General features: G+C 32.5%; 5 protein-coding genes across 8 annotated transcripts; 2 read left to right on the forward strand and 3 right to left on the reverse strand.

The window, feature by feature from the left end:
* Positions 1 to 1,504: 1,504 nt before the first annotated feature.
* On the reverse strand, positions 1,505 to 7,971 carry Gdh (glutamate dehydrogenase, mitochondrial). The gene is made up of 8 exons (XM_076770899.1): positions 7,316 to 7,971; positions 4,171 to 4,371; positions 3,340 to 3,573; positions 3,106 to 3,263; positions 2,871 to 3,026; positions 2,585 to 2,795; positions 2,344 to 2,498; positions 1,505 to 2,262 (listed from the first exon to the last, which is right to left on the reverse strand). Exons 1-8 carry the CDS (start codon positions 7,746 to 7,748, stop codon positions 2,146 to 2,148), a joined length of 1,665 nt encoding a protein of 554 aa, XP_076627014.1. The 5' UTR covers positions 7,749 to 7,971; the 3' UTR covers positions 1,505 to 2,145.
* A 141-nt stretch (positions 7,972 to 8,112) lies between these two features.
* On the forward strand, positions 8,113 to 11,694 carry LOC143344635 (DIS3-like exonuclease 2). Its single transcript, XM_076770882.1, has 8 exons — positions 8,113 to 8,305; positions 8,437 to 9,106; positions 9,178 to 9,439; positions 9,757 to 10,274; positions 10,353 to 10,650; positions 10,727 to 10,920; positions 11,012 to 11,294; positions 11,356 to 11,694. The coding sequence occupies exons 2-8, from the start codon at positions 8,478 to 8,480 to the stop codon at positions 11,458 to 11,460; spliced, it is 2,289 nt and encodes a 762-aa protein (XP_076626997.1). The 5' UTR covers positions 8,113 to 8,305; positions 8,437 to 8,477; the 3' UTR covers positions 11,461 to 11,694.
* A 460-nt stretch (positions 11,695 to 12,154) lies between these two features.
* March6 (membrane-associated ring finger (C3HC4) 6) lies at positions 12,155 to 16,912 on the reverse strand. Its single transcript, XM_076770862.1, has 6 exons — positions 16,547 to 16,912; positions 15,747 to 16,175; positions 14,856 to 15,662; positions 14,109 to 14,765; positions 13,576 to 14,029; positions 12,155 to 13,487 (listed from the first exon to the last, which is right to left on the reverse strand). The coding sequence occupies exons 2-6, from the start codon at positions 16,131 to 16,133 to the stop codon at positions 12,754 to 12,756; spliced, it is 3,039 nt and encodes a 1,012-aa protein (XP_076626977.1). The 5' UTR covers positions 16,134 to 16,175; positions 16,547 to 16,912; the 3' UTR covers positions 12,155 to 12,753.
* Positions 16,913 to 17,800: 888 nt separating this feature from the next.
* Tamo (PUB and ZnF_RBZ domain-containing protein tamozhennic) lies at positions 17,801 to 22,636 on the forward strand. 4 transcript variants are annotated; one of them, XM_076770595.1, is made up of 6 exons: positions 17,801 to 18,066; positions 18,304 to 18,444; positions 18,520 to 18,719; positions 18,799 to 18,978; positions 19,288 to 20,293; positions 20,357 to 22,636. In XM_076770595.1, exons 2-6 carry the CDS (start codon positions 18,312 to 18,314, stop codon positions 20,626 to 20,628), a joined length of 1,791 nt encoding a protein of 596 aa, XP_076626710.1. In that variant the 5' UTR covers positions 17,801 to 18,066; positions 18,304 to 18,311; the 3' UTR covers positions 20,629 to 22,636. The 4 variants fall into 4 exon arrangements, with proteins under 4 accessions (XP_076626710.1, XP_076626707.1, XP_076626708.1 ...); XM_076770593.1 differs by having other exon boundaries at positions 17,806 to 17,942; positions 17,999 to 18,066; positions 19,288 to 22,628; XM_076770592.1 differs by having other exon boundaries at positions 19,288 to 22,627.
* Positions 22,637 to 22,830: 194 nt separating this feature from the next.
* LOC143344490 (activating signal cointegrator 1) lies at positions 22,831 to 25,923 on the reverse strand. Its single transcript, XM_076770596.1, has 10 exons — positions 25,737 to 25,923; positions 25,562 to 25,674; positions 25,369 to 25,487; positions 25,074 to 25,176; positions 24,735 to 25,005; positions 23,915 to 24,227; positions 23,677 to 23,840; positions 23,477 to 23,598; positions 23,193 to 23,384; positions 22,831 to 23,104 (listed from the first exon to the last, which is right to left on the reverse strand). The coding sequence occupies exons 1-10, from the start codon at positions 25,802 to 25,804 to the stop codon at positions 23,001 to 23,003; spliced, it is 1,569 nt and encodes a 522-aa protein (XP_076626711.1). The 5' UTR covers positions 25,805 to 25,923; the 3' UTR covers positions 22,831 to 23,000.
* Positions 25,924 to 26,197: the final 274 nt, after the last annotated feature.

Below are 26,197 nucleotides of genomic sequence, written 5' to 3' on the forward strand. Positions count from 1 at the left end.
GATGGAGACTTTGTTACAAAGTTATTAACGTTTAAAGTTTCGCCCGTTCTGAATTTTTTTCTCAAAAATGCGCAAGATTTCGGGGTTATGTCTATTCACCAAAAATGATTGCAATTGACCCCCGCAACCGAAAATAATTTTTCCAGAACGATTTGAAATTTTTTTTTTCGTCGAAAAATTTAGGCACCTAATTAGATTTTCGGTAAGGAATTTTTTTCTCGAAAATGTGAAGGATTTCGGGGGGTATGTGTAATGACCAAAAATTATTGTAATTGACCCCCACAACTGAAAATAATTTTTTTAGAACGATTTGTATTTTTTTCCCCCGTCGAAAAATTGCAAACCTACCCGAATTATTTTCTCGAAAGTGGGTAGGATTTCGGAGGTATGTCTATTCACCAAAAATGATTGTAATTGACCCACACACCCGAAAATAATTTTTCCAGAACGATTTGAAATTTTTTAATTTAATTGTTAATAACTTTTTAACGAAGTCTTAGTCAACAAATTGGTATTCTTGATTTTCGACTTATTTTGGCCTCTAGAATCCCTCATTAAAATTTTTTCCAGGGGTGACCGAACACCCTGTATACACTCCTCGACCGACTATCCAATATCCCGGCGTCTAAAGCAGGGCCTGCTAAAAAGCATATTAATGAGTGCCTTACTAATGAGTTCAGTAACAGGTCCGGGACTAAACGCTCCTCTCTTTTTCTTTTCTACCGTTCGTTTCTATCAACCAGTCCAATACACAAACTTAACTTTGGTAGTTGAATTGTTATTTAGGCTGTCATGTACCTTCTTGATCAGTGCTGTGTTTAGACAAAATCCCTTCCTCCGAAGGCATCGATGGTGATGCCAACGTCTTCAACGCGAATACGTTGATCGGGGGACAGCGGTTGTTGCCCTACCCCAAGTCCAGCAGGTTTTTGCGTAGGCAAATGTGGCACATTATGCGATCCCCAATTTGAATGGGATCTCTCAAATCTCCTGAGGTCGCGTGGTTCCGTCTTGTTTTGTAGTAAGTCCCAGTTTTTCCTATTGCCAACACCAGATGTGTAGCGCAAATCAGAAACAACAGCCCCTGAGCTTTTTTAAGACTCTTTTTGCTAGGTATGCCATGTATTTATTATCTATCTCCAGTGAATGGCAGTGGAAACCTTTTCAAAGAGTCCGCTTGTTCGTTAGGCCACACTCTAGAATTGCGCCTAAGTGATGATGCTTTCCACAGCGGTCATCCTTTTTAAAATCTCCCATGCTGCGAAGGTACACATCAATGGCAGACGGTGTTATTTAGATACTTTTCCTCTCATATAATTGAGAAGATTTATTTCGTCATAAATTAAAAAAAACTGTTCTGTAATAGTTCCATACTTGACATATTAGTATTTTTTAAAGTTTGAAATACCTATATTTATAGTTACAAGTACACGCGTACTTTTTACACAAAATTAGTAAACGAGCGTGGAATGCAAAATGGGAGGATCGAGTAATAAGAACAAAATTGAATAAGAGCACATAATTATTGATATACTCTTGAAATGTATAACAATGTTGTATGACATCGCCCTCCTTGATTTAATAGAAATGAGTCTCAGTTATAAATGACATCTTTAAAATGTTTCTTATAGATACAATACGGAGAAATAGCCTGTCCGAGGTAATTATACTTTACAGTCATTCGGCTTAACGATTCCTGTATGAATCTTTTTAAACATTAAGATACATTTGGATAACAAGTGAAATATAAAAATGCACTAACGTTATATCGATCGATTTCGTACTCGTATCGCAGAGTAAAGTTGTGAATACTTTTATTTTAGACACCACTTGGAATAGCAGTATCTGATTAATACATTTTCTCGTGCATGCACATATGCATGCGCTTACGTGGACACGTGCGCATGCACATACGTGCATGCGAAGGAATTTATTAGGCAAACTATTACAATGCATTCGAGAAACCTATCACGTTGTGCACGAAATATTTTCACTGCTAGTTTTGGTCTTTTGTCAGTGTGACTGGACAGCACCAGCTGTGAGAGATCGTGAATAGTTTTTAAAATACTGGCTCATAATTTCTTACAGTCGCCACATTAGTGACCTAGATTTATGTAATTTACTTTATACTCTGATACTTCATACTTAAAATGCGAGACCTGCTTCAGAGTAAGTTGTAAATATCTTTTCAATTGAATTAACGTAAGCTGCTGTCCTCAAGTCCAAGCCAAGGTTGAATTTCATTGCAGTTTTCATAATAGCCTGTAAAAAATACGAAGGTAGCATATAAAGTTAATAATACAAGAAGTTATTTGCCAGTTGAACATATTGTAAGACACTTACTCTAGCGGATCTTTCCATCGTATAGTCCAAACCAGAATGAACAATGTCTTTTTCGGAAGCACCGGAAATACGTTTCTGGAATGCTTCGGAAGGTGTAACAGGAATTCGACCACCGACACGGCCAAACCTACGTTCTAGCGACTCTTGTACAGATTCTACAGAAACACATGAATATATTCACAACACCATCGATTTAATTAGAAAGTAACTGCATTATCGTGCTAACGATGCAAGAACATACCCAACAGGTGATAGTTGGATTCCCTTTCGTATTTAAAAGTAAGTCGACCGTATGACACGTGATTCAAATTCTTTAACCATTCGAAGAAAGATACCGTAACACCACCAGCGTTCATGTACAAATCTGGTATGACGAGAATATTTCTGTCGATCAAAATTTTATCGGCAGCCGGGGTAGTTGGCCCATTAGCAGCTTCGGCTATAATTTTAGCCTATGCATAAAGAAAGAAATGAACAATCGTGAAAACAAAAAAATATAACGCATACAGATTAAAGAGAAAATATACCTGAATACGTCCAGCATTGTCTTTGTTAATAACTTTCTCGATAGCGGCGGGTATAAATATATCACAAGGTTCGTACATCAGATTTTCACCCTCGTATGGCTTAGCACCAGGAAAGCCCACGATAGTCCCATTTTCTATACGGTAGTCTTCCAGTAGCTAGAGAACGAACGAATCCCATTAAAGATATTACATCATCGGTGTTACACGTTATTTACGGACCAAGGACGTTGCTTACTTTAGGGTCGATGCCTTCCTCATTATAGATAGCACCATCGTGTTCAATTACTCCTATACAGGTAGCGCCAGCACGATGCAAGTAACGCATCGAGTGCAGACCAACGTTACCAAAACCTTGCACGATGAATGTTTTTCCTCCCCAGCCGGGTGTAGTGCCTAAAATCGATCGAATTCATAGATTCCATACACCTTACAAGAAGTAATTACAAAACAATATTTAAATACAACTCACCGATCATGCTCATATAATTGGCTTCGTTGATAAAGTTCTCCAATCCATGAAATACACCACGACCAGTCGCGGATATGCGTCCATGAATTCCACCTTGGTTGATAGGTTTACCAGTGACACAAGCGTGAGCATTAATATCTAAATGCCCTATGGTTTTTGCGTAAGTGTCAGCGATCCAGGACATTTCTCGTTCTCCAGTTCCCATGTCAGGGGCAGGCACGTCGACACCCGGGCCTTTGAATCAAAATGTGTACATAGATTTTCAGTCTTGCTTAATAATTTCATAGTCAACATACAGAGTGGGTCATTTAAACGAGAATATCTAAATATTTTTCCAATCGGTAAGTTTACTCCTTCGAGTAGTTTAACACGTTCGCAGTGACCTAAATGCGGGTCGGCATACTTCCTACCCATACGTCCTCCGCATACATAGGGGAAAGTGGGGTCAAAAATAACACGCAGAAATTGTAACATGTGAAATAATTTATCGTATCGATTTTCACAATTTTTACCTCAATTTTAATCTCACATTGGACCGTAAACGTGCTAAATCTATCCTAAAAAAATTGTTCATAGATTCAATTAAATCGTTTGTAAATTGCATTAATCAATTACCGAAATAATAGGCAGCACGTGCGAATTATTTTGAGTAAGTAAATCTTATCGCGACTAACTGAGCAAACAAACGGATTATCAAACATAACGATGAAAATATGGTACTCAGTGTCTCCGTAAACATTCTTATAAAGATAAAGTTAAGATTGATGGGGTCTAGTCATTCTTTTTTTGCTGGCCTAAGAAAGAAAACTTTCGAATATTCGGGACTCTCACCGATAAATCCTTTCTTCGCGAGCTCCAACGTGAATCGCCTCGTGATCTTTTCGAGCTCGTGTTCGGAGTACAATTTAGGATTAATCTTGATCCCGGCTTTAGCTCCGCCGAAAGGAACGTCTACACAAGCGCACTTGAAAGTCATTAGCGCAGACAAAGCCTTCACCTCGTCTCGCGATACGTCCATCGAGAAACGAATACCTGAAAAAGAAACAGCAACGACGCTGTAATATTTCTGATAGTGTTCGAGCTCGATGCTGACACAACAACGCTAAATATAAACTGCTTAACGGTGGAAGGTTAGCAAACAGTGTGGATAATTTCACATAAAATCTGTTAACATTATTTCTATCAATGGCACCTTTAAAAATTTTTATTTGAAATTATTTTCTAAATTCGAGTCATGTTTCCTCGATAATATTAAAAATAACAATTATTTTCACAGTTATTTGCATGCAAATGTAAAGATGCCAGAAGATATTTTTTGATCGAAATAGGTATGCATAAAACAGCTGTAGAAACAATGTTAAATGTACAAATAACTGATAGGAATCGTGTTTAAAATGATCTTCGATATTTATAGAACGCATTAACTATCGTACAAGCATACAATTTTGTATCCTTAAATGAGAAAACTTGTTACAATAATTTCATAATTAATGCAAATTTGGAACAATAAAAAGTATATATCGTAAAATTGTGCGATTTACAGGCAATTTCAAGTTTCTTCGAAACAAGTTACGCAACAGTTGCTTATTCAGGGAATCGACGGACAGGAATAAAAGGTGTGACTACTTCTTCGAAATAACAGTCTGAAAACAAGAAAAACGTATAATCGGTACGATTTTTATAAATCAATTTCCAGGCGATAATACTTTGTTAGAGGTGTTAACCGAGATTCTTGGTGAGTCTATTTTTATTCTACAAAATCAATCAGCGCGGAAAAAAGACCAACGAAAGTAGTCGATATTACGCAAATGTTATTGTTGCAAAATAATTGTACGGCGATGGTCAATCCGGTTCTTATGTATCTCAGTGAACACGCTAATGACACTCTTAAGTAACATCTGAAAGGTATGCTGAATGTTTGCGCAAGATCAACGGAAACAAATATTTTTGAACGGTATACGTTGGAAAAAGTCACGAGTCGTCGTCGAATGTTCGATCGATGTATCATCTGTTTCTTTATTCGCTGTTGGCGAATGTGTGTCCGTTAGATAAGAAAATCAGAGGTCTGACTCGTCGAGGACATTGACCTTAATGCATCGTGACATTGGCAAGATATTTGCAATTGCCAAACTCCCGAATTAAATCGCGAATCAGTTGATTAGCTAATGTTTGGCAGGGAAGAAGAAAAAGGCAGACAGCTTGGCATCGTCGAGTAACTCTTTTTTACATCACCTTATTCTAACTACAGAGCAAAACGATACGTTCTATGAGTCATTTTCGACAAATGCTTCTAAATTTTCCTACTTTTTTTTTTACGATTTATTTAGCAACAGATTGGTCGATAAAGAAAGAACGTTTAATCCCCAAAGCTAACATGTTAGTGTTTTATCAAAAATTCTACAAAGGTTTCTTAATTTTTTATAAATTTTCCTAGTTTTTTTTTGCGATTTATTTAGCAACGGATCGGTCAATAAAGAGAGAAATCCCCAAAGCTAACACGTTAGTGTTTTGTCAAAAAATGTACAAATGTTTCTTAATTTTTTATAAAGTTTTTTATAAATTTTCCTACTTTTTTTGCGATTTACTTAGCAACGGATTGGTCGATAAAGAAAGAATGTTTAATCCCCAAAGCTAACATGTTAGTGTTTTATCAAAAATTGTACAAAGGTTTCTTAATTTTTTACAAAGTTTAAGGAAAAAGCTACAATTATCACGTTTCGATGCCTGTAACAATAACAATTAATTGTCAGTGGAACTCGAGTAAATTAAATTTCGAAAATAAACAAAATGATTATAAAGAACGATTGATGACTGAGCAATCATAAGGAACGGTCATCTAAAGGAATCTGTTTACTTGGCTCACGAGACAGGCCCACCAATTCTATATCGCACGTGATTACTAAAGACAAGCTTATACAGATTTACATCAAGGAGATGATAATACGTACTTATGTGCTAATAATATCTTTATCAACGAATCATAAAGTGGTTCCACATATTCGACATTCGCAAAGTGCCGAATGTGTCGGTTTTATGGTCGATCTGTTTTAACGTCGTTTAGAAAATTAAATTAGTCCCGACAAATTTAGAATCATAAACGACTGCTTAATCGGTGTAACCTGATCTCCGTGAGTAGCACTGTTTTCATACGCAGACTAAGTGTAAACATTCGTCTGCTATCCCATGTCCATTTAATCGTGAGTCGTTAAAATACTACTTCAATAATTACTACTTGTTAGTTTTTTATGTTTCTATCTGAATGATTATGTTCGACGATCAAAAACAAAAACATTATGGTCTACGTAACAATGAAATGAAAGTTAGTCTTCTAATATTAACCTTCTGCAAAGATTATTTAACCGAAAGTAGGACATCGTAAATAATGATCGAAAAATTTCGCTACTTGTTATAGATATACTCTCGGTAATCTAGTCGTTTAGAAACGAGGTTAAAACCGCGTTGTAACATATGCACGAAGCCGTAAAATCGACAGAAGCGTCACGAGTTTAAACGTATACGTACAGCGAATACTTAAAAGTAACCAGTCAGTTACAGCAAATTCAAAAATAAAACATAGAAACCGTTACATTCATTTATTTTAGAATCAAATAAATGAGAACTTCATCGCAATTCAATGCGAATTTAGTCTGGCTAAATATTTCTTGCGTCCCTCGCGATATCGTCACCGATGACGTAATTGACGTATCCACTAAATCGAATTCGAGTGACTTGTGGCAACCGCGGTAGAAAGAATGAGTTTACAAAATTACACTTATTTTTGCCTGTATGGGGATATAAATGATAACCATGCTATATATCTGTTTAATTGTTACAAATTGAATAACGGAAGTAAGATATACGGAAAGTACCTCTAAATGTGCGTTAATAGATATAAGAATCGTTACTATTTTATTATATTCAAGGAATAATTGAAAGAGCAATCATAGTAATGCTCGAATAAACGTAAGTGAATTACCTCCTTTGCAAGGTATTCTATGGGTCGAATGTTGTGCACGGTATCCAGTGATCATTTCATAATCGCCAGAATCGCGTCTCAGGGGGAAAGAAGTCTCGAGGATATGGTCACACGATTCCATGAGCATCAGGATACCCTTAACTTTTTTCTTCCTTTCCTCGACGGTCACCCTGGTACGTTTGCCGATATCCTCGACCAGTTTGCCTTCAATGATCTGGCAGGCTCGATGAAAGAAGTACTCGACCATGTCAAAGAACTTTGGGTTAGAATCTGTAGGAACATCCTTCAATCGTTCAGGTATCTGATGTTCAGCGTAACCACGTACTTGAAACGCCGGCACGATACGTATCAATGTATTATGAACAATGTCATTATTACTCGGCACTTGTTTCAAGGTAACCGATGATCTCGTCAATCTTCTTACGTGAAACATTTTGCAATTTCTTTGTTAACTCTAGCAATACACGGTTCAAAATCTTTTCTATGCACTCGAAACGTCTGTTCTTCCCTCTCTACTGTTTCTCGATCCTCTCGAAGCTCAGTCTCTCGGCCGACTACACGAGCTATCGTGTTCCTTTAATACCGATCGAAACAACCTTGCTTGTCCAATGTGTTTTAGATACAACTCTACCACCTCGCACCACCCTATTTGCCAACGACATAATCTGATCACTTCAGTTCTTGCCAACTCGAGATTCTCTCTATAATGTATGCAAGATTTTGCCAACATATACTTATAAAAACTAACCTGTGCGATTCTATGGTGATTTTGTTACGTTCACGTTGCCTATTCTACGCGTACATTCGGTTCACCGACCTATCAGAAATTGACATTACTGTCAGGCATTTCTGCATTTGCGATCGGTGTTATGTGTACGTACACATTTACGCGTTATTTCTAACTACAAACATGGAATGATGGAAATACCCGTAATTTATTGGTTGAATAAGCTGAATCAAAATTTTGAGAATAAAAAAATAAATCAAAGTGTAGGTTGCCGTGTTTAAAAATATGCATTACCTTAAGACCGTGTTAAATTTAAATATCAAAAGAATCTGTGTAATATTTTTAAAAAATCAACAGTATTATTTCTGTTAAACTGGGATTATATTGTTGTTAGGTTTATAATGCATTGATAATTATCCTTGACCACATATTGGCATGTATTGTCTGCTTATGTGCACTCGAGCATCCTCGTTTTCATATCATCGCACGTGTAAAATTCAAATAATGTCTAAAGAATTAAATCATAAGGATACCATTACAAAAAATCGACATGCATCAAAATGTTCAAGTAAAGAGGGAACATTTCCAGAACATATTTCTATCAAACAAATTGAAAAACTTTTGTGCAACCAAGATTCAACAAATATAAAATATGTAGAAGGACATCTACGCATTAATCCTAATTATTACAAGCATGCATATTTATCTCTATTTAATGACCAGCGTGATTTATTGATCAGTGGTCTGAGAGATAGAAATCGTGCTTTTGATGGGGATCTTGTTGTAGCCCGTATAAATCCTCCAGAAGAGTGGAAAATACATTCGGATGGACAAAAGCAAAAAACAGGTGTTGTTGTTTGTATACGAGAAAAAATACATCCAAGATCGACGATTGGACATTTAAAACAACAAGGCACATCTACATTTTTGTTTCCCAGAGATAAACGTGTACCATTACTTACAATATATCCAAATTCATTACCAAAGCAATTTAGAACACAAGTTGAAAACAAATTATTGTTAGCTACTGTAACTAATTGGATGAAACCTTACCTTGCAGTTGGGTATGATAATAACTTATAAACCCAAACAATTTAAAGTACTAAAGATCAATAGTATGTTGTAATAATTCCAGAAAAATTTTGAAGATAATTGGGACTGTGGGTGATATATCTACAGAGTCGTGTGCAATATTACTTGAACATGATTTAGATGTGACGCCTTATAGTCAAGAAGTAGTAAAAGGTCTTCCAGATAGCGATTACGTATTAACAGAAAATGACATAAAAGACAGAGAAGATTGGAGAGACAAATGTGTGTTTACTATTGATCCTGATACTGCCACAGATTTAGATGATGCAGTTTCTTGCAAATTATTGGACAATAACAACTATGAAGTAAATTTTTCATTGTACAGAATTGTCTTTTATATACAACATGTTTTGAAATGATAGGATAAGCTAAAATATACAAATTCTTTCTACAAAATGAAATCGAAAAGTCCATTACCATTCTACAATTTAAAGTTTGATTTTCTAGATATGTCTAGAAAATAAAGTCTCAAATTGCAAAATGATAAAGAACTTTTCAATTTCTCTTTGCATAAGAAATTTGAATTTCTGCCAAAAGTTTTGGCTTATCCCGTCATTTTGAAACATTCTGTAGAATTAATTTATCATGTTCTTAAATGTTATATACTATTTTTTGATTATAGATTGGAGTACATATATCTGATGTTACTCATTATTTAGAATTTTTATCTCCGTTAGATATTGAAGTTGCAAAACGAGCAACAACTGTTTATATGACTGACAGTGTGTATCATATGTTACCAAAACAGTTATGTCAAATATGTTCTTTATTACCTGGTCAGGATAAGTTGGCTTTTTCCGTTATTTATGAAATTACATCAGATGCAAAGATTGTCAAATCTCGTTTTGCTAAAACTGTAATAAAATCATGTTGCCAAATGACTTATCAACATGCTCAAAAAATTATTGAAAATCCTGGAAATAATTGGCCAGATGACTTTTTAAATATAACTGGGAACTTTAGTCCTAATGATTTATCGATGAAAGTAAATACTTTACATGATTTAGCTACTAAGATGCATAATGAAAGATTTAAAAATGGTGCATTACGAATAGATCAACCAAAATTGCATGTTGTAATTGATAGAACTACTGGTTTACCAAAATCTTACAGTATAGAAGTAAAAAAAGATAGTAATAGGTATTAATACTATTTTCTAAACCAAATCAATACTTCAAACTGATTATTTAAATTAATATATGTACATATATATTTTAGACTCATAGAAGAGTTTATGTTATTAACTAATATAACAGTTGCTGTTCATTTGTATAATACAATTCCTGAAACTGCTTTACTACGTAATCATAGAGAACCTTTAAAATACAATCTCAGTGAAACTAAAGACATGCTACAAAAATTTGGAATTAATTTAGATATTGAATCAGCTGCATCTTTACATGCCAGTATTAAACGTTATGAGCAAGAATTGGAATTTGAATCTAGTGATACTAAATTAAAAATTAGAAAATATAGAATGATGGTTATCAACAATCTTTGTTCCAAAGCTATGCATGTATGAATTTTTGTCTTATTATTATTATATATAAGATTTTATTAATGCATGAGACAAATAAATTGTGTATTTTTAGCGCGCAACCTATAAATGCTCATCTACCGCCAAAACGAAAGAAGAATTGAAACATTATGCTTTAAATGTACCATTATATACGCATTTTACTTCTCCAATCAGACGATACTCTGATTGCGTGGTACATCGATTACTTTATTCGATCATAAACAATGAGGCACTACCTGAACAATGGTCAGAAAAACTATGCATGAAGTATGTTAATTAAATAGAAAAAGAAATAGGTGCTTAATGAAACAATCCTCAAACTTTTTATTCAATAATTTTATTATTTCTGTCACTATAGAATAGCGGCAAATTGTAATTTAAAGAAATACAATGCAAAAATGGCTCAAGAACAAAGTAGTGAATTATACTATGCATATTTAATATATTTAAATGGTTCGTTTGTTACTACGGGTATTGTGTTAGATGTAAAAGAACAATATATAGACGTTATACTATGTGAAGTAGGTATTAAATTAAGAGTTTACTTAAACAAATCAGAAATTTTGGAAGCTTTTGAATATTCTTCAGAATGTTTGTTTCCGACAATAAGTATTACTTGGAAAGAACCTGCCACTACTCAGGTAACGCAAAAGACACAGATTTTAAGACAATTAATAAACTAACGTGCTTAATATTTTTCAGGTAATCAATATTTTTACACTATTACCTTTGAAGATTGATAAACATCCTGAATTATTTAAACTGACGGGTGTTATTTTACCACCAAATCAAAAAATAGAATTATGACAGTAATACCATATTTATATTGTAAGTTCTATTTTGAAAAAATCTTTGCGAATATTTATATTTTTATATATATTTGTACATCAATTTTCATAACTGATTGTCTTGAAATATCTAATCATGAAAGTACAAGTATATAATTATTAAACAAGGTGCAATTTAGATTTATTTTATGACTATATCTTTGAGGAATGGTCAAAGTAGCTAATAGATTAAAAATATATTTTTACGCAAGGATTTTCTTTATTTTGATAATGTTTTAAAGTACATCCCAAAAAGTCTTTACATTTCAATTATCGTGATTTCGTTAATCTCTGAACGATTGGTATGTATACAAATAAATAGTTCTTACTTATATCTAACTTTGTACATAAAATTATGCATACCATACGCAAAATATATATTTTGGATATATGTGGACTAATTAACTCCAATTATTTATTAATAATTGTATTTTTATATAAAAATGATTTCACATGATTTTGAAGATTTGTAATTCTATGTTATATATATATATATATATATATATATATGTATATGTATAGATACATGTATATAACAAAGTTGTTGTTTAAAGTAAATAGACTATGTTCGTGTTAATATGCTGCTACCTAAAATGTTATTTAACATCCAATGATAAATAGTATTTAATGACTTTAACAACAAAAAATAATGGGAAGGTTTAAGGAAATATACCTTTCTTTATTACAATCAAAGTAAAGATATTTTTTAATATCATTTTAATCAATTTTATACTTTAATTTTGTACAACAAAATATGATTACGTTAATCTGTTACTAACAAGTTTTCAATTAAAATGTAACTTTACTTTCACAATAGTTCTTACCCGGAAACCTATTTCCTAAGGAGTCGATTAGGGTTTAATTAAACTTCTTTATACATTGTATCTCTAAAGTTGAAAATTTTAATTTACGACCTACTTAAAAAATGATTAATTTGATAGATAATGAACAAATAACGTAGAGTTCTAGGTTTTCTAAATCATATTCGTCCATTATCACGCAAAATGTTCATTGTTAATTTGGAATAATTTGTTTTTGCAAATCAAATAAAAATATTGGCAATCTGCAGTGTATCAAACGAAAAGTCAATATATTGAGCGACAGTCTTTTTAATTTATTTAATATCGCTCATATCAGTAAATTATTATAGTAAAAATTAAAGCATAATCAATGTATGTTAGCATCTGTTATTATTGAGCGCGATAATGAATGCACGTTCAAGAATTTTTCATTAATTTGATATCATCATTAAGAAACAATTATATTAGCATCGTTAACCCGATCCTTGTGACTGAGATTTATTCCGATGTTCATAATTCACTAGTCTTTGTCCCACAAGATATTTATCATTCTTTATATGTTCGTAAAGTTTTTTGAATTGACGAATTTGAAAATAAATAGCAAAGTACAGCAGATGCACTAGCACAAGGAAAGGATATAAACGTCTGGCAATAAGAATTTGTATTTCTAAACGTGTAATCAAAAGTGGAACTATTCCATAGGCCACTGCATAGGGAACAGCTAAAGCAAGACCAAAGCAACATATTACCGGAGCTGCTAATTCTGTAACAATGAATTTCAAATTTATCTCCCTAATGCCATCGTTGTATGCTCGTTCAATTGCCATGCGAATTCTCCAATCCGGTCCCATCATCGTAATAGCTGTTGCTATTTTTGTGTATAATACACCGAGGGCCCAATCTTGCCAGATGAACAAAATAGGATTCTGTACTAGTGGTACCCGTAAAGGTACTACAACGACTAATTCGAGAAGAAGACCAAACAAGAGCGGTATTAGGCCTATAAGTAGGAAAAAAGCAATTGACGCTTTAACGCCTATTATTGCCCAATGCTTTACTCTATCTAAGACCGCCCTTCGTCCCCGTGGTAGCCAAGAAAATGCTAACGCTAACCCTCTTGCCGCGGCCCAACATACATACGTTCCACAGGCTATCGTATACACCTCGTGTACTCGTCCGGATAAAGCAACTACAGCCTCATTTGTTTCTGAAAGGTGAAAGAAAATCATAATTGTTTGCAAACAAAATAAGAAGAAGAGAAAACGTATAAATTGTATACAAGCAAGTAAACTTACCCGACCCACTGAACGTAGGTGGTAATACCGGCGGAGATGGAGCAGGAGCTCCAACCATCCACAATGCCATTACTCTACGTCCAAGCCAAACGGGGAGAGTCATTGCAATTAAACTAGCGATAACAAATGAAACAGACACGCAGAGCAAAAGACCAACTAGTCGGGCAGGAAACCAACGTGGTCTAACGTACGGCTGGAAACCTGTTGGTCCTTCTCTTTGCAATAATGCCTGATGCGCAGCACCTAAATCTGGGTGTTGAGGTTCTTCGATTACTGCTGGTTCTGGGTCCTCGGTTTGATCTCTTAAGAGATACGATTGAAGATCTAACATCCAGGCCACTACTTGACACCAGCCTCTTATTAGAGCTTTCAACCATGTGCGTGTATGAGATTGTTCCAATAATGCAGGAAGAATCACTTGTAGTAGTAATAGTTCCAAAGATAATTCGCTGGCCTAATTTAAAAACAGAGTAAAAAATGAAATAATAATTATAATATTATCACAAAAAAAAAGTATTATTTTAATTCCTTACATGAGCTTCGCTTTGAACCATCACTGTGTATGGTAAAAATCCTGGCCATGCCCATCTTAAAAGTTTCACTGGCAACCATAACATTAATAAAACAACTGTTCCAAATATAACTGCAGATGCCACTAATCTTCTTACGTGTCTCAAAATTGGAAGATGTATCATTTCTTGGATAGGAGAGAAATCGGGATCGTTTAAATTTCTCAAAAACCAAAGTACTCCTGGCCGTAACAGTTCTCGTAATAACAAAATAAACGAAGCAAAATAATATATATAAACCATTCCAACCAACCAGTGAATAAACATTGAAGTGCCAGGAGCTAAACTGAACGAGGATTCTCTATCTCTAAGCGTAGCGTCAAACATTGCTAATGAACAAATATCTAACCACCAGCCACAGACCAAAGGAAGTACACCTATTTCAACGACAGAGAGTAAAGATACTTTTACAATAACGTAACACAAGCCTAATATACGCTGAGAGCGTTGGAAACCTAAAAGAGCCACAAGTGTATGAAGGACTACCAAACAAACTCCAATGACGCAATAACCGCACAACGTAGTTACTAATCCCTCGAAATGCGATGCTGCTACATACTCTTGTAATCCTAGTCCTGCTATCGCAAAGCTACCAATATGGTATGGACAGAAAGCAAAAACCTGAAACAGAAATCATGACATTTCAAATCATACAAATATGGAGAAATTAATTATTTAAATTTTGTTTAATTAAAAGTAAGTAATAAATACCATAATAAATAGGGTATTTAACGAAATAACCCAGAATACATGTTCAAGAAAAACAAGAGATCCGTCTAAGCCTAGAAGACGTTCCCAAGTTAATTCTTCTGCAGGTCTATCCCATTCCATTGGATTCCAGTTTGCTTCTTCGGCTTCTCCTTGTGCTTGACCTTGTACTTGATCCCTCCAAGCTTCGCCAGCTCTTGCATTTGCTTGTTCACCATCCACTATAAGCTCATCTCTAGGAGGTATTGGTTGTTCTATGTCTCTAGGAGGTATAACTGCCTCCATGTCTCTAGGGGGTATTAACGGTTCCACGTCTCTGGGAGCTACGAGTGGTTCCATATTTCTAGGAAGTTGTTCTATCTGTTGCTCTCCATTTCTAGGGACCATTTGTGGTTCATTATCTCTACCAATCTCTTCAGCTTCATCTATTCTTTGATTATCCAATAAATTATTTTCTTCTGCTCTATGTCCTGCATTTCCTGCATCATCATTATTTGGATTCTCTGCTGGTACAGGTGGTTCATCAACAAAAGGTGGAACATTGTTATTATTGTGAATTCCCTGCTGAATAAACGCTCTTAGCTCGTGAAGTCGCATTGCAGGAACTTCTACATGTACTGGATTATCAACAGGAGGCATTGGTATATTGTTTCTTTCAAGCCAATCAGGACCACCAGCATGTAAAATTTGTTCCCTTAACCATACCAAACCAATAAATGCAAAGAGTGTGCAAGTAACTACAAAACAACCATGAAATATATCAGAAGATACATTTTCTGCAGATAGTATATCCATTGGTAACGACATTATCTGTAAAAAAGATATAATGTACTTTTTATTTTTCTGTAAAACTTTGAAATTAAGCTATATTTTGAAATTATAAAAAATACTCACTCGAACTAGGTCAAGAGACCCGCTAAATAAAGCGCTATATGTTCGACAAGCAGTTAATGGAACAATACAAAGCCACGCTATTGCTACCAAAGTATAATGCAGCCAATTTTTGACTGCTGTTACAATGCTAGAAAATAGTCCATCGATAACATCTTTCATTGGTAAACGGCGTGGCATGTCTGGGCTATAAATTGGAGTAAATGAAAATCGGTATCCACAAAGTTCACAATATTCTTTGCGCGAATAACGCATCCATTGTACTAGACATTCTTGATGTATCCATTTAATACTGCCTGTGCAAATGCATGGATGAAATAAGGGTCTATCTGCTAAACCTTCAGATCGACAGACCCTACAAATATCTGCACCTAACATGTCCTCCGTCATGTTTGGTTTCTTTTGAAATAATTGATCACAGTAAGAATGTTGCTGAAAACAGAATCATATAATATTATTACAGGTACGAAATGTAGTACGTATTTCACAAGTATTTGTATATGCAACGACAAATAGAATATCGAACGATGAATATTAATAATTATAAACAAAAATATAAACGAACAAAATGAAATCAATCGGAAAACATGAATCTTTAAATAATATAATCTAGAAATTGTCAAACGCAAAATAATTCGCAAAATTTATCAAAATATAATGATTAGAATGGAGAAAAGTAGACTGTCGGAAGTGCAAGAAGTAGTATGAAATATTAAGTATCTATCACATTCACTTCACAAGGAATAGATTTATTCTCTATACTTGTAGGTGTTTGTTACAATATAGTATTGTACAACACTTACGTGTGCTTTAATAAAGATGCACGAAATCCAAAACTATCGTGCAAAATATTGGAAATGTCTACTGCTCCTTCTAGCTCTTTCTTTCTTGCGTTGACATACTTGCAACATTTGCAATGAAAAAGTTACTGTTCCCTGTTAAAAATGCCAGCTACAACACCGTCAATTGCCCAGAATAATATTTTGTAATAAATAAAAAATGATACAAATAATATATTATTGTTATTAATGATTAGTGAATCGTAATTTTCTTCCGATAGGGATATTGTTATGAGATTAAGTTTCAAGCATTGCTTGACGTTACTGAAATAGTCGAGTAATGTTAACAGCGGCAACTAAAAAATTTGTTTCATCGTGAAAGTATCTAACAATAAGTTGAACAAGTTAAATAAATTGAATTCTAAGTATACTTAATAAATGTAAAGTAATATCAATTTACATGTATGTATTCAGTATTACTACATGTTATTGTTATCAAAAAAAGCGTGTGTTAATGCATTAAGGCAAACATTTTCTTTAATCATTTATAATTCAAAAATTAAGGCATATTAAAAATCAAGACATATATTCATGCAACGTTTTTTCATTTCTTATAGTATGTAGATTCAGCTCTATAATACTTTGATAGCCGCATATTTCACACGAAAACTATTGTCTATAGTTGGTGATTTTCATGAGTTTCAATTTGATGAAAGTTTCCTAATTATTTTTACACCCGAAATCCGTAAATTCAACATTTTATAGATATTCAAATATTAACCTTATATAGTTTTATTGTTAAATAAATATGCGAATATTAATCTTATTAATTCAAATATCTCATGGGTATTGTAAATATTAAGGAAGTATCAGGAATTCAAAAAATTGTTGTAATTGGTAGAATGTGACGTTTTCAGTACTATTAGGCTAATCGGAAGCTTATTTTAATTTGTCTAAATTAACAATAAATCTATAATAAACAAACGTGAGCGCTTAAAATCAAACCGAACAACTTTAAACAGTTCAAGCTTAAGCATGCTTAAGTGCTTACGAAGCGCTAAAACCAAATGTACCTTAATTATTTACAAATACAAATTATATGCAGTACACATGTGTTTGTATACATTATTAAAATAGTATGAATTTACAAACTATTTTCAATATCAAGATCAAATTGATTCTATAAGCAATGGAAAAAATGACAACTTTAAGATTAAAATATATCTCTGATGTCTAAGGTAAATCTGTAGCGTACGTGTTTCATGCTTGTGACGTAACTGCAACATAACCAAGAAAAAAGTTGCGGAGAAAAATATTTACTGTTTATGAAGTGATGTAACATGTTCTTAAAGCGTAATCAAAAACCCGATGGACATTTTTACTTAAGATGGAGCATCTTCCAAATAGAGAACATATTATGGTAGCTCCTGGAGTAATCACTGTAGCGGTGCTTCTAAATATAGGATTTATTTTTAGGTTGGAGCTAGCCATAGTTTGAATCAGGAATCTGATCTAAAGCTGCATTTCTAGGAGGTTTCTAATAGGTGTGAAAGATATCTATTTCTAGCTGACATCTTTTACCTTGTTCCTACTATTTATTAATATTGCTCCTATGTTATTTCTAAACAAAGTTACTGATCCATTAAACTTTTAGTGTCTTATATTTGGCACATCAAATTCCTACTTTGAGTGTTTTATTCTTGTTAAATAATTTAAATTGTATTGTAAGTAAATGTTTAAAATAAAATAAGCACAATGACGAGAAGTATTTGTTTTTGCAGTGACAAAAATGGCGAATGACTTAACGACTAGAGGTAAAGACAGATTGCAAGAAATTAGTATGAAATTAGAGCAAAGTCATTTAGTTTATTTACAAACAGATGACAGTCCATTGAAGTTACAACAACGTCATAAACTCGAAGGTAGATTTTGTCACATAAATGATACAGTGTTTATAAAGTATGCAACGTATGTACATTTAATTGTACGTATTCTAGGTTTCATTAAAGAATACCTCTGTCTTGTACCAAACGAGAACAAATATGTATTTCAAGAAACTGCAGATATATTGCACAGATCAGCAGCTACGCTACAAGACTTTAGTGGATACAGGGCCACGACTGCCTGGAGTGCTATTTCCTTATACGCTGCTAATCTTTTGGCTCAACCTTGGAGAAAAGAATATAGAACATTAAGGGTTAATGTTTTTATAATTTTTTGGAAAATTCTCTTAGTGTTTGAAACAGTATAATTAAGTTATTCTTTTGTAATGTTAGACTTATAGTGGATATTATAAACATGAAGTGGAAGCAAATTTGATTGGAGCAGAATTAATGTTCGAACAAATGGGATACAAACATACAGGGTTAGGTGTTCTCACTTTAGAGGGTCCTATTGATCCTGATAAAGTATCCAGTGTTAGCAGGGATGCGATTGTAGCCTTTGTCGAATGTCAGGTAATGTCATTTAATATATTTCATGTATGTTCTATATATCGTATATCATTATGTACATACTATATCTCATTGAATCTTCGTTACATACTAAGAGGATGTCTCCATAATTTTTCTAAATTTCAACTGCAAAGATTACGTTGCTATTTTTCTTGTACTGTCAGATATGAAAATTTAGTATAAAGTATAACTAACCCATGTTGTAAAATATGAGTATCAAAAGATCATTACAAAGAATGTGTTGATAAATATGAATATGTCGTAAGTACATTAATTGCAACGTAAATAAAGAATTTCTCGTTTTAAATGCAGATTTTGAAGCAAATATGGGAGAGTGTTTCTCAGAACTGTATTGTCTCTTGGTTGGAGATTTTAGAATTTCGGGAAAATCACGTTGGTACACCGGAGCAAGCAATCAGAGCATTGAATTATCGTTTCCTTGAAAAGATGCATCAAAATCGCACAAAATCAGAAAATTATAGAGACCACCACTATCCGCAAGCAACGTGCATAGACACAGCATCGCCGTCAGTTCCCTATCACATAATGCCTTCCAATTATAATATGCCATTACCAGTTTGTCAGTCAGATTATCGATACATCGAAGACACAAACGCGATACCCGGAAACTACAGATATTTTCCACCGATGGATCATGGTTTTGTAAATCGATGTAGTGCCTATGGATATTTACCACATGGCAACAAATATTTCAACGGTGTCCCGAATCCTTTCTATACTACAATGCCGGCGTACACGAGGGTACCAACAGGCAGATTAATTGAGCTCGATATGCCGGTATCGGTTGCGAATTATGATAAACTGCATAATCGAAAAACACGAATACCAGACATGGACGAAGTAGATTTTTATAGGAAACAATCCAGTGACGGAGATCATTACGATTACGGGAAAGTTGACACGAAGTCTGCGAAATCAATTACCGACAGAAATGATTACGATTCTTGGGATTTCGTGTATAGAAATTTAGAAAGTTTGGGGTACTCGAAAGATCTTGGCGATCGAGAAGATATTTTGCACAAACGAGAATGCGACTCTCGAACGAGCAAACAAAAATTGTTAAAGCAAGACGATAGCGATGAAAAATATAATACGTATCGCTTTGAAAAAAGAAGAAACGGAAGAACCGACGCGAATGAGATTGACTCGTCTATGACGAACGGTCGACACTATCATCACGATACGTTACCTTTTAAAAAGAAGTCCTCGTCTTTCGATTTAACGGATTCCAACAGATATCGTGTCGATACATCTCCCGAGGGTCATTCATCCTCCCACAATAGGGATAAAAAGCACGGTAGTCAAACACTTCCCATTCAACGTTCTCACCGATCCTCTGATCAAATTGCAAAAATTGCAGATTCGTTAAAAAGTTTAGAGCTGTCCCACTCGAGAAAAGAAGACGAATTAAGAGATGGAAATAAATGGAATTGTGCTACTTGTACGTATCTTAATCCTTTATCGAGAGAAATCTGCGAAATGTGTGGAAAATCCAGGCACAAAGGTAACGAGGATAAACCATTAGCAAGTGGTGGAAAAGAGTGTCCAAAATGTACGTTAGTAAATGAAAAGAATGTTTCGATCTGTGATGCCTGTGGTGCCAGTTTAAAAGATTCGCCTACCTATATTTAGATAAATTATTTTAAATAAGTATCCTCGTATCGTATTCCACATAAAATAAACAAAAATGGTAAGTACATTGCCTGGATACTTTGTGCTGTCCTAATATGTATCCTAAGGTGTTTGGAAAAACTGTTAGTACTTATAATGCTATTTAGTGGCTTATGTAAATGGTAACAGAGTTTCTCAATCACTTTATCTAGAAAAAAATTATAAGAGTATTGTATTAATCGAATTTATAATGTCTGAAATGTATAATGAAGATATAAAATTATTTATTTAAAATTGTTTGGGTATAGTAGATTTGTGATATGGATGTGTTAGTATTGTGGTAATATTGTGGTGGCCTATTACTTGTTTGAAAAAGGGTAAAAATGGGCATGTGCGAATACCATTTTTTGTCGAATCAAATCAAACAGAAATTCGACTCTTTGAGTATCTTTCATTGAATATAACATCTAATTAAATTAAGCATACAGCATAATTATACAATTTTAATGCATCAAATTATTACTAAATTCGCATTTTGTTCAAGCTTTACTTGTAGATTTGATTCGACAATATAGTATTTAAATATATTCGGGTGTTTACCTAAAAATTATGAATGGATAAGGAATTATTGATTATATTTGATAGCCTAAATAGTTTGTAATACTGAAAGTTATATAAAAACTATTTATTCTACGACGTCTGTATTGTATCCATATGAAGAACTCATAAGAACTTGTATTTTAGAAAAAGAATCATGTTGGATTGTTATTTAGAAGAAAAGATGTTATCGTATATCGTATATGTATTTCGTAACATTATACAAATGTTTATGGCTTTTTTGTTTTTCCTGAAATTGAAGAATTTTATAGGGTTTTATTTAATTTTATTTGTTTGTTAATTTGAATACTAATTAAAATGTTTCAATTTTTGAAAATATGTTACAACAAAATTAGTAGAAGATATTAATTGATTAAAAGATTCATTGGTTGAAAAATAATTACTAAAAATTGTATGGTGTTCTATTTAAATTAATTACTAGAACAATTGAAACAAATCAATGACTTTTATCTTCAAGTACTAGTCTAGTACGACATTGGTCGTGAAGTAATTATTTTCTCAGAGATGCCCCAATTAAAATTTGATATACACTGTGAATATGAATATGAGTAAAAATATTAAGTTGTCTTAAACATATAATTCAAGGATATTTATTATTTAAATAATTTGTTGTTATCTAGATAATATCATTGTAGAAATACAATACTTATGTATGTATACATCACAAATGTAAATTACATAATAATTGATAGACTGCACAGTATTCGAATTAATGGAAGTATCATTTGAATCTAAATATCTTCTTGATATTTATATAATTGAAATATTGGATTTAAAAACTGTAACAAATAATTATTTATTCTATGCAAAAAGCCGTATGAAATACTTTGGTATTTATTTATACATTCCTAATGCATCGATTCATCAGTTAATAGTATCTGTATTACGTTTTGAGAAATTTATTTCTACTTTAGACGTTTACTTTAGGCAACAGTATATGTATATTATGATCAGTACAGAGTTATGTATTCATGTATTGATCGATTTATTACAATCGAGAGTTATCTCATTGCATGCAATGATTTTATATTCATATTTTGAATAGTTTGTATGTACAAAGTTTGGTTTTCCTTCCTTGAGTTTATTGCAAATGGTCAATTTTATAATTTTGAAACTTTTATTATGGTGTAAATTATCATACATAAAGTCATATATGTTTTAAAACTCCAAGTATAAATTTGTAATTTATTTATCAAAATTTTTAATCCTTATCATTTATATTATATTATGGACTTGTGAATAAAATTTTTATTGTGCTTTTAAAGCACTTTTAACTATAAAACTTAAAATTTGTAAGAACAATAAAATGTATAATATTGTATTTCAATGAAAACTGTTCTCTTTATACTTCAAATTTATAGACTTTTTTGATGTAGAAAACTTTACTAAAATCTACTTTTAACGTTTACGAAAGTCTGATATTTTAAACATAATAGAAAAAACTGCTAATATTTTTTCATTGATTGCACGTAAAAATAAATGGATAAGAGAAAGAAATGTTTAGTGTAATATAAATTTAACTCTTATAATGGCTGTTGTAATATATCGCAAACTATATGTACATTGTAATATATTCTATTATGTACAAATAAATAACATTTAATATACATTATAAAGATAACGCACCTTTTATTATTTTGTAATTTTGAAAGAATTTTTTCAGGCAGATAATATTATTATTACAATCAACATTAAAATAAATTTATTACTTACAGGAAAATATATGCATTACAATAATATATTAGCTTTGGAAGATAACATAATAATACTTAATTTTATGAACAAGTGTTCAAAACTGCTTCGTTATAATTATTTGTATGTTTTGTAACTTTTTCTAAAAACTTTAGAGCAGCTTGATGAATTTTTTGATCCAACTTATCTGTAAGTAACGATCAAAATGACTCGAAATTATTCTTGTTCTAAGATTGGTATGTATGTAGTAAGTGCATATTAGGGATGGTACTTACAAATTTTATGTTTTCCTTGTATAGGGAACTTAATTGGTAATGAATAACAATTTTCACATATAAAAACATATGGACTGTCACTTTCTCCATTTGGATAAACTTTTCTATATTCTTCTTGAGATAAAACATCAGTGACCGTTACACAACCTAATAAACATCCAGATGGATAATTGTCTGGAAAGTTGATTTTTTCTGAAAAATATTATTAACAATAAATAATTGTAAGGTATATATTTAAACAAGAAATTAATTTTTTCTATTTATAGATTTATTATTGTCCTAACCATCTTTTAAAACACGATAAAAGTGTTTTACTTCCGAAATTTCTTCCGTCGTAGCTGGTTTAGCAGTTGAAGCGATCCATAATCTTCCTCTATGCGATGTATACCACGTTCGACCTTCATGACTGTAATATCAATAGAATATTGAAAGTTATTTATTATCGTTCTATATATTTTAAAAATTATATTATTCTGGGTCTTACAGTTTTATTCCAGCAACTAATAAAGATGCATAAGGTTGATGCATGCTTAAACAAAAACCTGCATCAGACATTTCTAAATATTCTTTATCTTGAATAATATTTCTCATTTTAGAGGGAATCGTCACTTTTCTAGTGCTTGGTTCACATTCATTTGATTCAATGTACTGTAGAATAATGATTCTGTAATATTAATTACAGTCTTAATACTGATACATAATAACGTCAGCAATATTCTCACCATTGGGCGACTAAAATCTATATCTGGGCAAACATTGGTTCTTTCAAGTTCACTGACTGACACTGACTCAAGAATGTCTTCAATCTGTTCTTCATTAAATTCATTGAAATCATCGACTGGATATTCTTGAATTACTTCTCTACCTGTGAAATCAAAGGTTACATTCATCCTTTTATTCAAACGTGATGTATGTTTTCGTTCGCTTATATCTTCCTGTAATTGTTGTAACTTTTCTCGTTGCTTGGTTGTTAACCAGATATTACTTGTCTGATAATAGTCACATTCATCATCAATTACTTTTGTACATTGTGTACTGCAAATTAATATGATTAATTATTATTGTTTCTCAAGATTTCACAAATTACAGCTTATAAATCTTGGATAACTGTGAGTCAATTGAATAAGTGAACAGTAATCATCTCTCACTGTTGAGAGGGGACTCCCCTTGTCACGCCACGAAGCTCAATGTCAAACGAACCGCGTAGTGTAACATGATCCGAACTCAAATATCGATTAGACAATACGTACAATAGTACCTAATGCCAAGATGAAGCTTGTTTACTTTTGTCTTTTTTAAAATGGAACTTTTATCTATATATTTTCAAGATTTTTCCACTAATAAAAAATAAGTTTCACATTGTGTTATTACCTATCCGTCATTCACTGTCCTTTTCTATGTTCTGCAAAATACAAAACTGACCACTATAGTTTGGCTTGTGCCTTTCCAAAAATTGAAAATTAACCGTGTTTCTACAACTGCAAGATTTCGGTTTCATGTTTCTTTCAGTTATCCAAGATTTGCTATATATATATTACATACCTATTGCGATCATATTCAAGAAGTTTGTCTCTTTGTTTTAACGATTCTTCCAAACCTTCAACAGGTTTCTTTTTATTCATTAATTTATTATATAAATGATCTGCTTGCTTAGTTTTGCTAGAAAGAATTGTTTGATCTTTAGAAGAACACACAAGTTCTCCACAGAAGAAGCATGGGCCAGCTCCTTCTTGCATGCAAACTATTCTGCCACAGTTGAGACAATTATTGATCAACGAATGCCTTTTTGCTTCGCAGTCACATTTATGTCTACCTAATAAAATGTTTCTACATTATATTCTTCTTAACTTTATGATTATCATTTTCAAATATGTAATTTACCTGTCAATAAAATTGTTGTTCTGTCTTTGCCTTCTTGCGAATATAAATTGACAAATTTAGTTTTTTTCTTTTCTACTTTCTCGACCTTTGAATGTTCCTGTAACTAAATCAACACTGTTTAATTAATTATTTCTTAACTCTTTGATTACAGTCAATTTTAACACAAGCACAAGCTATATATAGGAAATTTTTTTATGCCTTGAGCAATACACTCAACTAATTAACTGAACGCCTATGGGCGCTGTTTGTAGTTAAAGGGTTAATTAAAAACAGTAAAAATAATGTATTAATATACCTGTCCATTTTCCTGTTTTTCTTTTCCTTTTATTTTGCCTTTCTTCTTATCATTCTGTTTTCTTTGTATACTATCTGTATCATTAATTTTTTTATATCCACCTTGATCCTTGTTTGATGCTAAAATAATATAATTAAATTGTAAAACAGTATTAAATGCCTTGACAATTTAAGCAAAATGTGAAAATCTAAACCTTGACGTCTTTTTAATTCTGTAATAAATTCCCTATGTTTTACATTACTACAATCCAACAAAGATCGCAAATACTCGTCCAAATCCCTTTCATTTTGTATTCGCATGATATATCTGAAAAGTAAAAAGACAAATGATATAAGTTTATTATTTTTATTACTTTCAAATTGTCTTACTCTGTTAAATTGTCTGGAACGGGAAAGGTTAATAATCGAGATAAATTCTTGTGTATCCATTGCTTCATCTTTGTTAGATTATTCAGAAATATTATTTTTTATATTAATAATATAAAACTTATTTTTGCATGTACATATGTAGCTTTCAAGTAAACGTGTTTACTCCATGGGGTAAATTGCACAATAAAGTACAGATGCCTACTTAGAAGATAGAACTATATGTACAAGTAAAGGCATAGTTATATACTTAAGACTTGTTTTCACGTACCAGTTTTCATATAAAATGTTCGAAAATGCTTTATTGAAAAGATATACGTGTTTAAAGATTTATAGGAAAAATTCTTCTTACAATTTGTTGTACAGAAACGTATATGTATTTTAAATTCTCAATAATATTATTGTTTCTATGTCTTGACCTACAGCCTTAAGACCTTTACTATCAGTCTTTCTAATGTCCAAGA

Source organism: Colletes latitarsis, chromosome 8, assembly GCF_051014445.1.
Source record: "Colletes latitarsis isolate SP2378_abdomen chromosome 8, iyColLati1, whole genome shotgun sequence".
NCBI lineage: Eukaryota > Metazoa > Arthropoda > Insecta > Hymenoptera > Colletidae > Colletes > Colletes latitarsis.

What these genes read in the sequence shown, in the direction of transcription:
- Gdh (XM_076770899.1), bottom strand. Translation starts at nt 7,748, where the DNA reads ATGTTTCACGTAAGAAGATTGACGAGATCATCGGTTACCTTGAAACAA. An exon ending in CGCGAAGAAAGGATTTATCG is followed by an intron (nt 3,574 to 4,170) that starts GTGAGAGTCCCG and finishes TTTGATTCAAAG; the next exon opens with GCCCGGGTGTCGACGTGCCT. An exon ending in CGATGGAAAGATCCGCTAGA is followed by an intron (nt 2,263 to 2,343) that starts GTAAGTGTCTTA and finishes TATTTTTTACAG; the next exon opens with GCTATTATGAAAACTGCAAT.
- LOC143344635 (XM_076770882.1), top strand. Translation starts at nt 8,478, where the DNA reads ATGTATTGTCTGCTTATGTGCACTCGAGCATCCTCGTTTTCATATCAT. An exon ending in TTTGTTCCAAAGCTATGCAT is followed by an intron (nt 10,651 to 10,726) that starts GTATGAATTTTT and finishes GTGTATTTTTAG; the next exon opens with CGCGCAACCTATAAATGCTC. An exon ending in TCAGAAAAACTATGCATGAA is followed by an intron (nt 10,921 to 11,011) that starts GTATGTTAATTA and finishes CTGTCACTATAG; the next exon opens with AATAGCGGCAAATTGTAATT.
- March6 (XM_076770862.1), bottom strand. Translation starts at nt 16,133, where the DNA reads ATGACGGAGGACATGTTAGGTGCAGATATTTGTAGGGTCTGTCGATCT. An exon ending in TGGTTCAAAGCGAAGCTCAT is followed by an intron (nt 14,030 to 14,108) that starts GTAAGGAATTAA and finishes TTTTTAAATTAG; the next exon opens with GCCAGCGAATTATCTTTGGA. An exon ending in ACCTACGTTCAGTGGGTCGG is followed by an intron (nt 13,488 to 13,575) that starts GTAAGTTTACTT and finishes TTCACCTTTCAG; the next exon opens with AAACAAATGAGGCTGTAGTT.
- Tamo (XM_076770592.1), top strand. Translation starts at nt 18,312, where the DNA reads ATGGCGAATGACTTAACGACTAGAGGTAAAGACAGATTGCAAGAAATT. An exon ending in ACAACGTCATAAACTCGAAG is followed by an intron (nt 18,445 to 18,519) that starts GTAGATTTTGTC and finishes TACGTATTCTAG; the next exon opens with GTTTCATTAAAGAATACCTC. An exon ending in TAGCCTTTGTCGAATGTCAG is followed by an intron (nt 18,979 to 19,287) that starts GTAATGTCATTT and finishes TTTTAAATGCAG; the next exon opens with ATTTTGAAGCAAATATGGGA.
- LOC143344490 (XM_076770596.1), bottom strand. Translation starts at nt 25,804, where the DNA reads ATGAAGCAATGGATACACAAGAATTTATCTCGATTATTAACCTTTCCC. An exon ending in GTTCCAGACAATTTAACAGA is followed by an intron (nt 25,675 to 25,736) that starts GTAAGACAATTT and finishes TTTACTTTTCAG; the next exon opens with ATATATCATGCGAATACAAA. An exon ending in AGAATTAAAAAGACGTCAAG is followed by an intron (nt 25,488 to 25,561) that starts GTTTAGATTTTC and finishes ATATTATTTTAG; the next exon opens with CATCAAACAAGGATCAAGGT.